At 45.0% G+C, this 13,594-nt stretch overlaps 1 protein-coding gene across 1 annotated transcript in view; it reads left to right on the top strand.

The window, feature by feature from the left end:
• DNAH9 (dynein axonemal heavy chain 9) overlaps window positions 1–13,594 on the top strand; it is a 224,899-nt gene that overhangs the window by 195,398 nt on the left and 15,907 nt on the right. Inside the window, exon 58 of the mRNA XM_044454085.1 lies at window positions 12,667–12,894. Coding sequence (XP_044310020.1) covers window positions 12,667–12,894 — 228 coding nt within the window. The remainder of the gene's footprint in view (window positions 1–12,666; window positions 12,895–13,594) is intronic.

The raw sequence follows: 13,594 nt of genomic DNA, 5'->3' as shown, positions 1-13,594 counted from the left end.
TAATGTGTACCAGGCACCTGCCTGTGCTGTTTCAAATATGCAATTCCTTATTGGGGCAGTGAGGAGGTTGCAGTGTGTCATGTGAACCTGACGATGGGGGATCATTTGAGGGTTAAACCACCCTTGCACAACTCTCAGTTACTAGCAGAACTGTGCACGGGTTAAGCCCCAAATAACCCAAGATGATGAGGATCGCATGACACACAATGATCCCCAGTTACCATGTCCATGGAACCAGCCGCGTGCCAGGCCAGCTGCTCCTGCCGCATGTGCGCCAGCCCCTCTTCCAACTCTGGCGCTCCTGCGGGGAGGAAGTGCTGGCTGAGCTGCCCACTAGTCTGCGCCTGCACGCAAGTGAGGGACTGCTGCGGCCCGCCAGCGTGCCAGCCACACGAGGGAGCCGCGCAGCAGCTGTGGGGGCTTTGCGCCAGACCAGTCGCAGGCCTGTGCCCTGCATGCTGCCCCGGTAAAGCAGCAGAAGCCGCACGCCGCCCAGCCACTGACTGAGCGCCCCACCAGTAGAGCTGCCGGCCTGCACAAGCCACGGAGGAGCAGGAGGAAGAGGAGCAGCACAGTGCCGAATACAACCAGCTCACCAGCAGGGGTAGTGATTCTCTGCATTCCCCCCTAGCCCTTTACCCGCGGTCTCGGTCTTGCATCTCATTATTTTTTAAAGAAAATGTTATCTGAATTAGGAAAAAAACATGCAGAGCCAAAATCACAGTCTTGTTAGGCTGGGCTCTGTACAGATACTTAAAGACAGACACGCGCCCGTGATGTTGGCTGCACGTACATGCAGAACTGAAGTCAAAATGGGCATTGCAAATGGGAAGGTGAAAGTCTGAGCTAACTACTTGTAAGCCAATAACTCCATAGCTCACTGGAGCTTGACCCATGGCATTCATATTCATCTAGACTGCAATCTTTGGGCAGAATGAGATTTAGCTTTGAGTAGATTTGTGTAGTATTGCACTGCTAGCTCATGCTTTTAAACCTCTGAAAATGTGTCTTCTGGTATTTCTAGTTAAATATGCCTGTAATTTAAACACAATTTTGTGCTGAATGCCTTATTCTGTTGCATGCTTTTGCAGGTTATATCATTGCCTGAAAAATGTGCATATAAGGATCTGTCAGGAAAAACTGATCCATTATTAGAATCTACACCAGTCTTGGTAGTTTTGAGTGCCTGAGGAGCATGCAGCAGCTACTGCTGGGTGGTGTCGTAGAGGCACTGACTGCACTAGCCCCCTGGCTATTCCTCTGGGTTGGAGGACAAGGGCTGTGTGTTCTCAGGGGCCTGCTGTGAGCCCCACAAGCTAAACTGCTATTCTGAGCAGTGGTGGAGTCGGCTGTTCCATCTCCAGCACCAGCATAAGAGTCAGCTGGGTAGCTTCTGTAACTGGAATGGGGGAGGTCCCATCTTGTTCATTGCCCCAGGCAGCAGAAGTCTTGGGATGCCCTTGGGTAGATAGAAAGTGGGGAAAGGAACATGAGACTTGAATGCAGTGCACAGGCAGCACACAGGGCCAAAGAGGAGATGCCAAGGCCTAGTGGTGTGCTGCACTAAGATGGGTTGCCCTCTTTTCTTGAGTGAAAGTTTTCCATTCCTCACTTGCATGTGCCCATTCATTTGGATGTATTGGAATTTAAAATTGCTTATTGACTTGCTTGGTAACTAAGGTAGAAACAGCAGGGAAATTCCTCAGTGCATTCAGCCTAGAGACTGTGAGAATCGGCCTATTAACAATAGTCTAGCATTTGAAGGTTGTTGTTTTTAATAAGAGAATTGCAGCTGGCCTCTCTGTGAGCAAAAGATACCTCCAGCAAGATTCTTATCCGCAGAAGGTTTTGCTCTCCCTTAGCATTTTTGCAAATCCTTATCCCCCGAGCACCAAGGGATCAATGGGCAGAGGGGATTACAGAATGCTCATAAACTGGTGAGAGCTTGGTCACATGGCATACACAGAGTTATTTAAATGGCAACTTATTTTACATTTCACTGGTTTCATGTTGTATTGTAGCCAGATCAACTCTGTGCAAATTTTAGTCCATTCCCCAGCCATGCACTCCTGGAACGGCTCCTCTGTGCCTTGTTTTCCCTGTTTGCAAAGCGTGGATGACTTAATCACTGGTGCCCTTTCCAGACTGCGTGTTTCTCTTCCAGCCCAGTGGGCTCAGCAGAGATGGTGAACGAGATAGAAAGGTGCAGCATATGCTGTCAGTGCTGTGGCTAAAGATGGATTTAAACTTGGATTACACTGAGCTCAGGATTTGAGGCTTTACTTCAGAGTTTGCTCTAGCTTGCTTTGGTGTTGAGAAAAGAAGAATGGACTCCGCAAACATGACACATTTTAAATCTATTTATTTGCCGAGGGATTTCTTCCTGTCCACACTCGGCTTCCCAAACAGAGCATGAGGACAAGAATTGCCCCTAAAATTGTGGTCCCTTGTGAGGTTGCAATTTTCCCTTCTTCTTTAGGGCCCCTTTCCTTTCCTTTCCTTTCCTTTCCTTTCCTTTCCTTTCCTTTGAAGTACTGGCTGCAAGCTGCAGTCTCTCTGCCCCTCCCTGCCCACCACAGGAGCCATGTGTCCCTGTGGAACTCAGGGAATCTCGACTGTTCAAAAGCACCCAGAAAGCCAGTTTTGGGGCTGGGGAAGGAACTCTGTTTACCTTACAGTCAGGGGTGGGCAACGTTCGGCATGGTGTCCAAAGCAACCATTTTGAAGTCATCTTTACCTTTGTAGTGAAAAGAATCTAATTTTGACCCATTTGGCACTCCATGGCTGCTCTGGATATGAAAATTTATTTATTTTATTTTTAAGGCACTGTAGCAGGGGAGAAGGGACAGTCGATGAAAGGGGTGATCAAAATGACCCCAGATCTCCTGAAATTGTCCACCCTGTTTTAAGTGGCATTTTCTCTATTCAGTGACTTACATTATTTTTCCTTTCTTGAAATTTCTTTTTGAGCATTGGAAGGATTGGTGAGGACATGTTACCTCTAGGTGTAGGTACAGGATTTTGCTGTCCCATTGTCACTGTAAGGAAAGGGGTTCCTTGCTTGGTGGAAGCACCAATTACATTAGGGTGACTTTTTTGGGCAGTCTGCGAATGGGACTTATTTGTCTGAAATCACTGCATCTTTCTTGATATGCCGAATGGTTCCCTCTGCTTCGTTCCTCTCTTTTAAGCCACAGGAGCTTAACTTGAGCTCCTGAAATGGTACCTCTATGACACAACCATGGTTAGAACATGATACTAGGTAACGTCTGACATGAGCTGCCTAATTTACTAACCTTTTCCTCAGATGAGAGTGATACTGAAAGATAGAGAGAAGCACAACACTTAACATAATTTGTTAATTATGTTTATGCTCCTGTTATCTTCCACACAAAATTGGTTACCATTTTTGTAATAAAATATGATAAACTGCTGAAAGAACAACCAATATAAAAATAGTCAATGCCACCACAGCACCAGCAAAAAAGCAGCAAGGCAATGTAACTGTTGTCCATAGTTAAACAAACTTTGCATCTCTGCTTTTCCTAATAATCCATCATGAGCAGAGTCCTTCCGCCTGTATTTTCTTCTGGTGTTCTGCTTCCATAACAATTCAGTGGCTGTCTGATGAGAAAGCAGCAGTATTTGCTCTCATCAGTGTTCTCCATTCATGTTACTTGGTTCAGCACCCAAGCAAAGGAAGAGGAGAGAGCTGCTGTGGTTGTTCTTGTGTGGCTGTTTACCTTCAGTGCCAAGGACTAGGTGAGGTCCTGATACCACACGTGTGATGACGCTGATGCCATGATTGGCCCTTCCTTTAAACTTTCTCTCCCTCCTGTAGATCCCAGTACCAGAACATCTGCGGTCATAAGTGCAGTCAGGTGAAGTAAAACCTTGATAGTGCCTGTTTTTACCTGGAAGAGTTGAGGCTCCAGGATGTCCTAATTTAACCACAGTCTTTATCCATTAGATGGAATGTCATCCCCCTTCACTCAGTGATTGACTTAATTGAATTCCTGAGTGCCTTTTCATTTTCATACATTGTTGCTTCACTGAGCTGGGTTCATGTACTAAATTAAATAACAATGAGCTGCTCAACCATGGCAATGCACTGATCAAAGCTTGGCAGAGATTTCCTTGTGGTATGTTAAATAATTGGATTACATGTTAAGCACTTGGGGTGGAGGGTGAGGAGTTTGTTTAGGCAAACAAGCCAAGGTACATCTTCGTTGGGGCATGTCTGACTGAGTGCTTAAAAAAGAGGAGCCAATTACTTTCAAGGTAACCTTGAATTATTTTCCAACCAAATTTGAATTCCATGATGTGTATAAATCAGGCAAATTAAATGTCTTTGCACATTTGTGCTCATTTTACATAATTTATTCAGCTTTTGCGAGACAGTGAGCCATACTTTGGAAAACAATCTGAGCCTCTGAAACGTCACCAGGCACTGCTCTTTAAGGCTATCTCTATAGCCTTTAGTCTTGCTTGCTTTTTCAAAACTGGAAGCTGACAGTTTTGGTGCTCCTGTGCCATTTCCTGCTCTTGTACACTATAGTCAAAATAACTGCAGAAGAATATGCATCATCCATACATATATTGCTACTAATGAACATTGGGGTCACATTTCTTCCTCCATGAGCTGCCTTCCCAACAATTAAATGTATGTAGAAAGAAGAATGAACAGGGTTATTTAACATTCCTGTTCCCAAGGTACCTTTTCATCTCCTGCACCCCTGTCTTAATTAAGAGTGCATCTTTCTCTTTGGATAGCCATAACAGTGTAGTTTTGTGTGCTGTGGTGATCTCTAGACTGCACTAAAATTAGCTTGCCACCCCATGCAAGCAGCCTGTCCTAAAGCAGGCAGTTGTATGAGTTCTCTGGAATCTTAACCGTTTCATTTATTATCTGAAGGCCACTTTTAGATCCAGTTTGGGCTCAGGTTCCCCATCTCTTATTTAGAATCATCTCTTTACAAAATCATACAGCTAAAACGTTAAAATGCATATGAATATAAGGAAAGCTTTGCTGGGTGATATCAAAGACCTATCTATTCTAGCATCCAGTTTCCTACAGTAGCCAGCCAGCCAGACACCCACCAGCTGAACATATGTACACTAGTGCTATCCTGCCTGTGTTCCCCATCCACTGGTATTCCAAGGCCTATTGTCCCCAGTGCTGGAGGCAATATGCAACCATAGCGGCTTGTTGATGTGGAGAGCCTTATCTCACCCAGTGTTGTTCTCTAAAGCCATTCATGTTGGTGGCCATCACCAGATCTTGTGGTAATGAGTTCCGCGGTTTAATTATGAGCCGTGTGAAGAAGTGCTTAATTTTGTCGGTCCTGAATTTCCTGCCAACCACTTTCATTGGGTGTCCCTGAGTTCTAATATTATGAGAGAGAAACTTCTCTGCCTGCTTTTCTCACATTACACAGATTTGTAAACATTTATCACATCCCCACTTCCCTTGCTGTCCTGTATTCTAAATGAAAAAGGCCCAGTCAATGTCGCCATACCTCATTTGGAGAGTTGATCCTAATGAGAGTTGCCCTTATAATTTTGGTTGCTCTTTCCTGTACTTTTTACAACTCCACAATAACTTTTCTGCGATACCAGCAAGAGCCAATCTGGATATCTGCTAAGAATGGCACAGCAGCAACTTCAGCAAAGCCTTCCTGGCCAGACTTATAGGCCTCATAAGTTATGCTTTTATATTTCACTTTCCATTTGCAGAATTGGCTCCTTTTGGTTTGATGTCACATTCTGGTCAGATGGACCTAAGGAGGTGACTATAAAACAGGGAAGCAAAGTTATGTGCACCTCTGCTGACGAGTGGGAGAGGATCTGTGATGAAGTAAATTGCTGGTTTGTACGGTACTATTTCCAGGAGTTACCATGGCAACTCCTACGTCTTTATGATACATGTTTTTATCTTGTAAGATGCACAAGCTTTATTTTCTTAAGGGAAATTCAGATGCCTACGCATGGTGTGTGTGCTTCTGTTATCCACTCTTGGGCCCTTTCCCAGTCAGTTTCAGTTGCACCCTCGTTCCTTTGATTGCTGTGTACAATCTGTCTCTGTGTTCAGGGGTCTAAAGGGGGTGCAGCAGAGGTGGCATGGGCGGCGGAGGGGGGGGGGTCTGGATCCAACCTAGAGACTCTTTGAGTTGAAGACTGACTTGAAGATCTGCAATGTATAGAGAGCCTTCCAGTTAAGGGAATTTTATTTTCAGTAAGTGAAGTCCTTTCCTCTACCTTTCAGTCATTCATCCTCAGCCATTGTTATCTTACCCACCGTCACTTCTGTAACACTCCGAGAATCTTTTTTCCAAAGAAATATAAGGAAATTCACCAAGATCAGCATAGGGAATGGATGGGCTTGGTGCTGTTTTCAGTCTAGCCTCCAGAGTGGCTCTAGTGGAGTGATGATGGGGTTTTCAGTGTCTCTGTGCACATGTTGCTCTCTGAGCGCTGATAAGCACTAGGATAGTCTTAGGGATGCTCAAGACATGTCGGCATCCAGACAGTGTTTGTCCGTCACCTCTCACCAAAGCAACGGAACTGGAGGCTCTCTCTGAAGCTCCACGCAAAAGGAAGGAAAACAGCAACTCTTGCCAGATCATTATGATGAAGCTGCCTTCCAGGTCTGCTTCAAGAGGACAGCCGAAAAGCACAAGCCTCCTAAATGATGCCGTTTTCATCATGCGAGGCAGGAGTAGCTATTGCGTTCTGCCCAATTTTGCCCTGCAAAATGGGGTTCTTTGCACTGTTCTGCCTGCACACACGCCTCCCTCCTATCTCAATCACTGCACAGATGGTTGCGTTAAGTGTTTAGGGTGCTGCAGATGCTGTTTTGAAGACAGACAGACCTGGCTGCACAGCAGTCTCTCAGGTTTGCTTTATAAAGGAGTTCTGGTTTTTCCTCTTGCTCCAGTTGTCATTAATTGATCCAGTGTATATAATTCTGGACTTATGCACAGGGTTCAGTCATGTGAACCAGCTGTGTATCCATGCAGTGCACATGGCAAAGCAGTTTCTAGTGTTCCATGCCCACACCTTGTTTTTGTTTTTTGCTCAATGCATATTCACATTTTCCTCTACCTCTGCCAATCTTACTTGTGTGCTATTGGATGCATTTTGGGCTAGTTTTGCAATGTATTGTATGCACATTGAGAAATCTGGTATTTAGGCCTGCAGACAGGGCTGGCTCTTCAGTTGGGCAGAGTGAAGCAGTCACCTCAGGCAGCAGGTTCAGGGGGGCAGCAGTGGGAGACCCCTGGCTGTTCTCATGAACTTTCTCCCCATCTTGATGAAGTCAAGTGCTGTGTATGTCTGGATGGAGTGGTGTAAGAGAGACAGCCTGTCCTGGACCCCCAAAATGTAGCCTGTTCTGGAGGATGCTGTCCCATCAGCATCCTCAGTGCCGAAGTAAGATTCAATTGCTGATCCTGTTTTTGTACATGAACCAGGTAAAGGACACCATCTTGTCTTTTGCCTCAGGTGGCAAAATGTTTTGTGCCAGCCTTGACTGCAGAACAGTAATAAACACTGTATTGTGCACACATTGTCAGGTCCTATATGGTCCACCTGCATGTCATTGTAATTCCAAGGTTGTTGGAAGCAATGGAAAAATTGGAGGTACAACCATTGGAGGCACTGGAAAAATAATAGCCCCATCAATTTGGTTAACGCTATCTTTTCCTGTTCCTTTCCAACTTTCCAGATGCTGTTTAATTATTTTAGAACCTTCACATTTTGTTTGCTTTATGTCTTGATGTGTTGTGTGCCTAGGGACCTGTCAGAGGAGGGGATGCTGAGCTAAATGTGTATGCACACATTCCTGCACAGTCACAGCCCATGCGTGTGCATACTTGAATGGCTGCCGCTGCTGCTGCTGGCCTGTGCCCTTGAATAATGGGAGAGCAAGGTCCTGCTGCCTGGCCTTGCTGAGGGCAGTAAGTGGCGCTTGAATGATGGAGAGCAATGTTGGAAGAAGATGCTGGACTGTGGTCTCATCCAGCGTAGCTCTTCTTATAGTCTTGATGATAACACTGCAGAGGTTATGAACTGTGCTGGATGTCTCTGCTTGGTTGCTTGAAGATACTTTACCAGCCCGGGCCACCTGAAGTGAGCCCACTACTCACCAACCAGAGCATTCCTCTGCCTGCTGGCCAGTCTGATAGCTGCTCAGGAATGAGATGCAACAGTGGAGAAAATCAAGCCCACCTCCAGAAGGGCAGCAAGAGAAATGCAGCGGCAGAGCTGGCTCAGAGCCCATTGGGGGGGCAGTGAGGAGATGGCTTGCCTTAGTGCAGCTGCCATGTGTGTCTCTGATACTGAAGCCCTGTTCAGGGGTACCTGAATAGGAAATGATGGCATGCATAAGAATGACAGGAAGGTATGTACTGTCCCAGCATCCTTGTATATCCTAACTTATAGTCCTAAATCCCCAGCCTCCCCTTTTGAGTGTAGAGGTCTTCAAGTGACTTTGACCATCTTTGCTTGACTGTAAGCAGAAGCCTGATAAAGTAGGATTCCTGGCTGCACTGTATTCAAACAAATGCGAGTGGAAGCCCCTTGCAGACTGCCTCACTCAGCACCAGGCGGTCAGGTACACTGGAGATGGGGATGGTATCCATGGCCAAAGTCTCTTGCTGTGCCCTGTGCAGCCTTCCTGTCTCCCAAATGCTTCGTTCATTGACCACAGAAGGCGCCTGTGAGCCTTGGCATGGAATCTTTGGCTCAGCTCATTTTGCTGATTTACCTACTTTGCATGTGGGTCTTTCCTCTGCATGTCATTGTAGCTGGACTGTGCTGTCATGTGCAAGAGCTGGGGCTCTCACAGTGCTTCTGGATGGTATTAGTGGCCAAGAACTTCTGAACACATACAGGACCTGTACGCCTTCTATAAACAGTATATTTTTTTCTGAACCAAACCTAGGTTGTGTGAAACTTTGTCCATGGGGCAGGAGTGCAATGTCTTGGTTGCCAGAACTGTGCCTGGGGCTTGCAGGAACTCTGAGGATCTCGCATGTATGAGTCTACATGCATACACATACACACGCATATATACTAATTCAGACATTTTCTCACCAAGCATGCCCAGTGTAGCTCAATTCCTTGCATATCTGCTTAAGAAGTAAGCCCCATAGAAGAGCTTTCAGCCATGCAAATGTCAGCTCAATGCTGAAATTTAAAGGTATTTGAACTTAACGCCTACCTCTCCTGTTGAAGCTTTGATTGATCTGTTGGAGTGAAGAAATGGCGCTATTGCTTCTGGTTGCCTTCTCCAGATTAGCTGAGCACGTACAGCTCCATGGATTATCCAGAGCTGAGATAAGTGAAAGGATGGGAAATGACTTGAGGAAAACAGTGAATGAAAATAATAGAATGCTGTTGAGTGTCTGTATTCAAGCTTACTCCGGGGTGGTGAAGGCAACAAAAAAATGTTACTTCATCACATCTAGCAGATCCATTTATGTATGTATGTATGTATGTATGTATGTATTAAAACATTTCTATGCCGCCCCTTGCCGAAGCCTCGGGGCGGCTCACAACATTGAATAAAATACACAATTTAGGCTTGTCTTGCTTGTTATATGGTAGCCCTAAGCAGGTAATGGAACCATCAGGTGCTCATTGTGGCCTTTTGACAAGACATTCGCAGGATAAAATCCATTGCTTTCACCAGGAGTTCAACTTCTTGGCCAAGTAGTCTTGGCCAACTTTACTTGGAGGAGTTTCATTTGGTGCAGCCTGAGAACATTAGTAAGGTACTTGAACAGTGTCACAAGGCCATTTCCTTGCTTCTTGTGGTTTACTAAAACTGGCAGGTATGGAATAGTTGGCTGGACTAGGGAGGTGATTCATGCTTCTTTGTGATAGGAAGGAGTTCTAGGACAGCTGAAAGAGGTGAATGTGCCATCCTGAAGGGAATGTGCCATCCTTGGCAAGGTATTTGAAAGGAGTGGTTGCCGATCAGTTCCATATACTCTTGAATGAGTCCGATTATCTGAAATCATTTCATTCTGGAAACGATCTCCAGAAATGTGGATCTGTGCTGGAGAGAGATAGGAAGAGTGACTTTGTTAATTCTTCTTCCTATGTCAGTAGCTTTTGATACCACAATCCATGGTATCCTCACACACTGGCTGTCTGATGTGGTAGTGAGGGGTACTGCTTTTAAGCAGTCTTGCTTCCATTTGGATGATCAGCTCCAGAAGATGGTGTTTGGAGGATATTGCTCAGTCCTATGGATTTGTCATTATGAGGTCTTGTAACGGTTAGTTTTGTTCTTGATGCTATTTGACATCTGTATGAATCCTTTGAGTAGAGCCAGCTGAAATGTCAGAGCTCTTTGTTATCAGTCTGCTGATGCTGTGCAGCTCCATTTCTTCTTTTTTCTCTTTAGCAGGTGAGGTTTTGGATATGCTAAATCAGTGTTGGGCCATGACAGTGGACTGAATGAGGGCTAATGAACTGAAGCTCAGCCCAGAAATGAGCTGCTGTTAGCAACCTTGTCATATTTTTGGCTCCATGTTAAGAGTTTCCTCTATTTCCAGGCATTTAAATGGTATATGATAGCTTAATTCATCATTTGACTTATGGTTTTTGAGGATGGGTAATAATAACAACAACAATATACTGTTCCTTCCCCTTGCTGCAGAGTTACTTTGCTTTGACCAAGGTTTGGCCCGACTCAGCTGGCAGGAGCTGGGTTTGGCTTTGCTGGCATTCCAGAAAGGCTGTGAGATAAGGATAGCTGTAACTCGTATTAGCTGTAGGATTGTTCTTAAAAAGGCATGCTTTAATCTGTATCTGAAAACCAGTACACAGCAGCCTATTTCCCTGCTAGAAGTGAAAGGTCTTCACACATGAAAGGCCAAGCAAGATAAGAAATTACCAACACCTTTCAATGGTTTCCCCCTCACACAACAGCTCTGATTATTTAATTAATGCCCAACTTAAAGCTATTTTCTGATCTGTGGAACCTGATAAATATACCATGTCAAAGAAGATTGACTAAATGCCATGATTTTGAAGTCTTCAGACATTATGGTATTTGCTTAAATCTTGCCTGTGTAGGAAGCACACCTGGATACAGAGAGATTGCTTACAAGCCACCTGTTGTGTGCAGTCACAAGATCTTACCCAGCACCCCCACAATTCCACTGTTTTGGGAAGTAACCATCTGCTTCTAGGAAGGGATTCCTTGTTTGTTTGTTTGTTTGTTTGTTTGGGAGAAGGCAGAGCAATAGATCCATTAGGATATTCAGGTCCTAGACATCCAAAGTGAAACTACCTATGTAATGCCTTGAAACAAATTTCTTCTGATCAGTTCTCATGTATCAGCTTGTACATTGATTAGTTTATTATTAATTTATTATTTTGATTTGTATGCCACTCCACTAGCCCATATCTGGGCTCTAGGCATGGCTCGCTTTTCTTATTGCACCTAGTTTTCCTATTAATTTTCAAATGTTTATTTTTAACCTTTTCAGTTATTTTGGGATGCATGATTTTAATTCCCCTGATCATTTTTTTCTGTACTAAAACAAATAATTACTTTCTAGGACTTTGTCTGTGGTCTCCAACTTCCTCAGGTTTTGGATGCCAGGTTTTTTCTCTGTGCCTGTAGTTCAGCACAAAAAGTTTTGCATCAGTCCGTGGCTGGGGGTGGGGTGATTGGAAAAAGACTGCATGAACATTCACATTTCTCAAATATATGCATTTTTGTACACACTTTACCAAACATTTGTTTTCTCTGAAGCAATTCCCCTGATACACATTTTTGTATGTTCCTTCCTCTAAGGCTCATTTGTTTTCTCTTTCCTGTAACATGCAGAACATTGTGCTCTTTCCTGTTATAAAAAAAATGGGGTACAATTTTTGTTTTGTGAATTTTATTGCAAAAGGTTGATACGACTTCCACTAATTTAGCTTTGTCCCAATACAGGAAATTTAATAAATTTGCCCAACAAACTTCTATCCCACCTCTTCCAATTCCCGCACCATTGCTCACCCAAGTGTCTCTTACAGTTTCTTTCAACTAGGAGAATGTTTGAAATTTCAATTCTATATGACCTACCCTAAAATCTTGGAAAAAGGATATGATCGTCGGCTGATAGGTGGGAAGCACAGCTACTGTGAGGCGAGTAGGTTTCTGGCAAAGGTGCCAGCACTGCAAATTTGTGAAGACCTCTGTTGAGCAGGATGTGAAATGTGATTTTCTGGTAACTGCCTCAGATTTCAAGGGTGGATTATTTGATTGAAAATAATCAAGCAATTTTATTTCAGTTGTCTATGGGAACTTTGTTTTGTCTGGAGGAAATAACGTTACTTCAGCAGCAGTACATTATTCTAACAAACAGAATATCATTGTCCCTAAGAAAACAAACATTCTAAGCGGTTGGCTTAATTGCTAGTTATTTGTCTTGATTATTTTGCATTTCAAAGTGTATGAAATCCACATCCTTTTATGTGCAGCTAATGTCTGTGGAAGGGAATTTATAGCACTGAGAGCTATTAGGCAAGGTGTTTGTTCTTGAAGCTAAAGTGGAGAGGGGCACAATGGCTTTCACCTCCTGGAAGGAATCTGTGCACTGGCCATTCACTGCTGAATTAAAAGCCACCTGCTCTAACATTCTCCCTTCCTCCCATTAGAACATCCACCTGGTGGCCAAATGGCTGAGTTCCCTGGAGAAGAAGCTAGAGCAGCACAGTGAAGGCAGTCACCCCGAATTTCGCATCTTCATCAGCGCAGAGCCTGCAGCTTCTCCTGAGGGCCACATCATACCACAGGGCATCCTGGAGAACTCCATCAAAATCACAAATGAGCCCCCAACTGGAATGCACGCTAACCTCCACAAAGCTCTGGACAACTTCAACCAGGTATTGGCCCCCTCCGCTGCAGAATGATTCTTTGTTCCAGCAGCCATGAGGGAGATCAGACCAGCAAAGAGTCAAGGTGTCCGGCAACACATGGGAGCCACTGCAGGCTGGTGCTACACTTTGCACAGCCCTTATGATACAACTTGAGTGCTGCACTGTCACCCCTGTTCAGGGTAACTGTGTGTGTACTGAAGGTCTCCTGGTTGAAGCCTGCACTTGTAGGCATGCCATGCCATACAAGTTCTTTGGTAGCTTTTCCTGTATATACCTGGAAGGTGCCAGGATCAGGGCCTGGCTGGACTTGCAAGTGTCTGCAGACCCCGGTAACTTGCAGGGAACAGCTGGGAAGCAATCGTGCGGTGCAGCTGGAGGCCCACATAAAAGGCCTCTCTGCCCCGCTGCTCCTCGCACAGCTATGCAAGCCATCCTCACGACTCCTTGTGCTTCGGCTCCTCGCATCTCCGTGCCTTGCTCCTTGTATCCACCTTGCTCCAGCTGCACTTCAGCATTCCAGTTGCTCCCATCTTGCTCCTGTCATTCCTGCCCTGCTCTGATGATGCCTTGCTTTTCTCCAACCTGCTCCTGCCATTCACCTGTCCCTGCTGTGACTGCTCACCTGGTAACTGATCTTGCACTGTTTCTGGCTCGCGCTCGCGCTCGCGCTCGCGCTCTCTCTCTCTCTCTCTCTCTCTCTCTCTCT

The sequence above is a fragment of the Varanus komodoensis genome, unplaced genomic scaffold (genome assembly GCF_004798865.1).
Source record: "Varanus komodoensis strain SLA01 unplaced genomic scaffold, ASM479886v1 scaffold7_1, whole genome shotgun sequence".
In the NCBI taxonomy this organism is placed as follows: Eukaryota; Metazoa; Chordata; class Lepidosauria; order Squamata; family Varanidae; genus Varanus; species Varanus komodoensis.
Note: the sequence above shows the minus strand (reverse complement) of the source record. Positions and strands in the feature narration are given on the sequence as shown.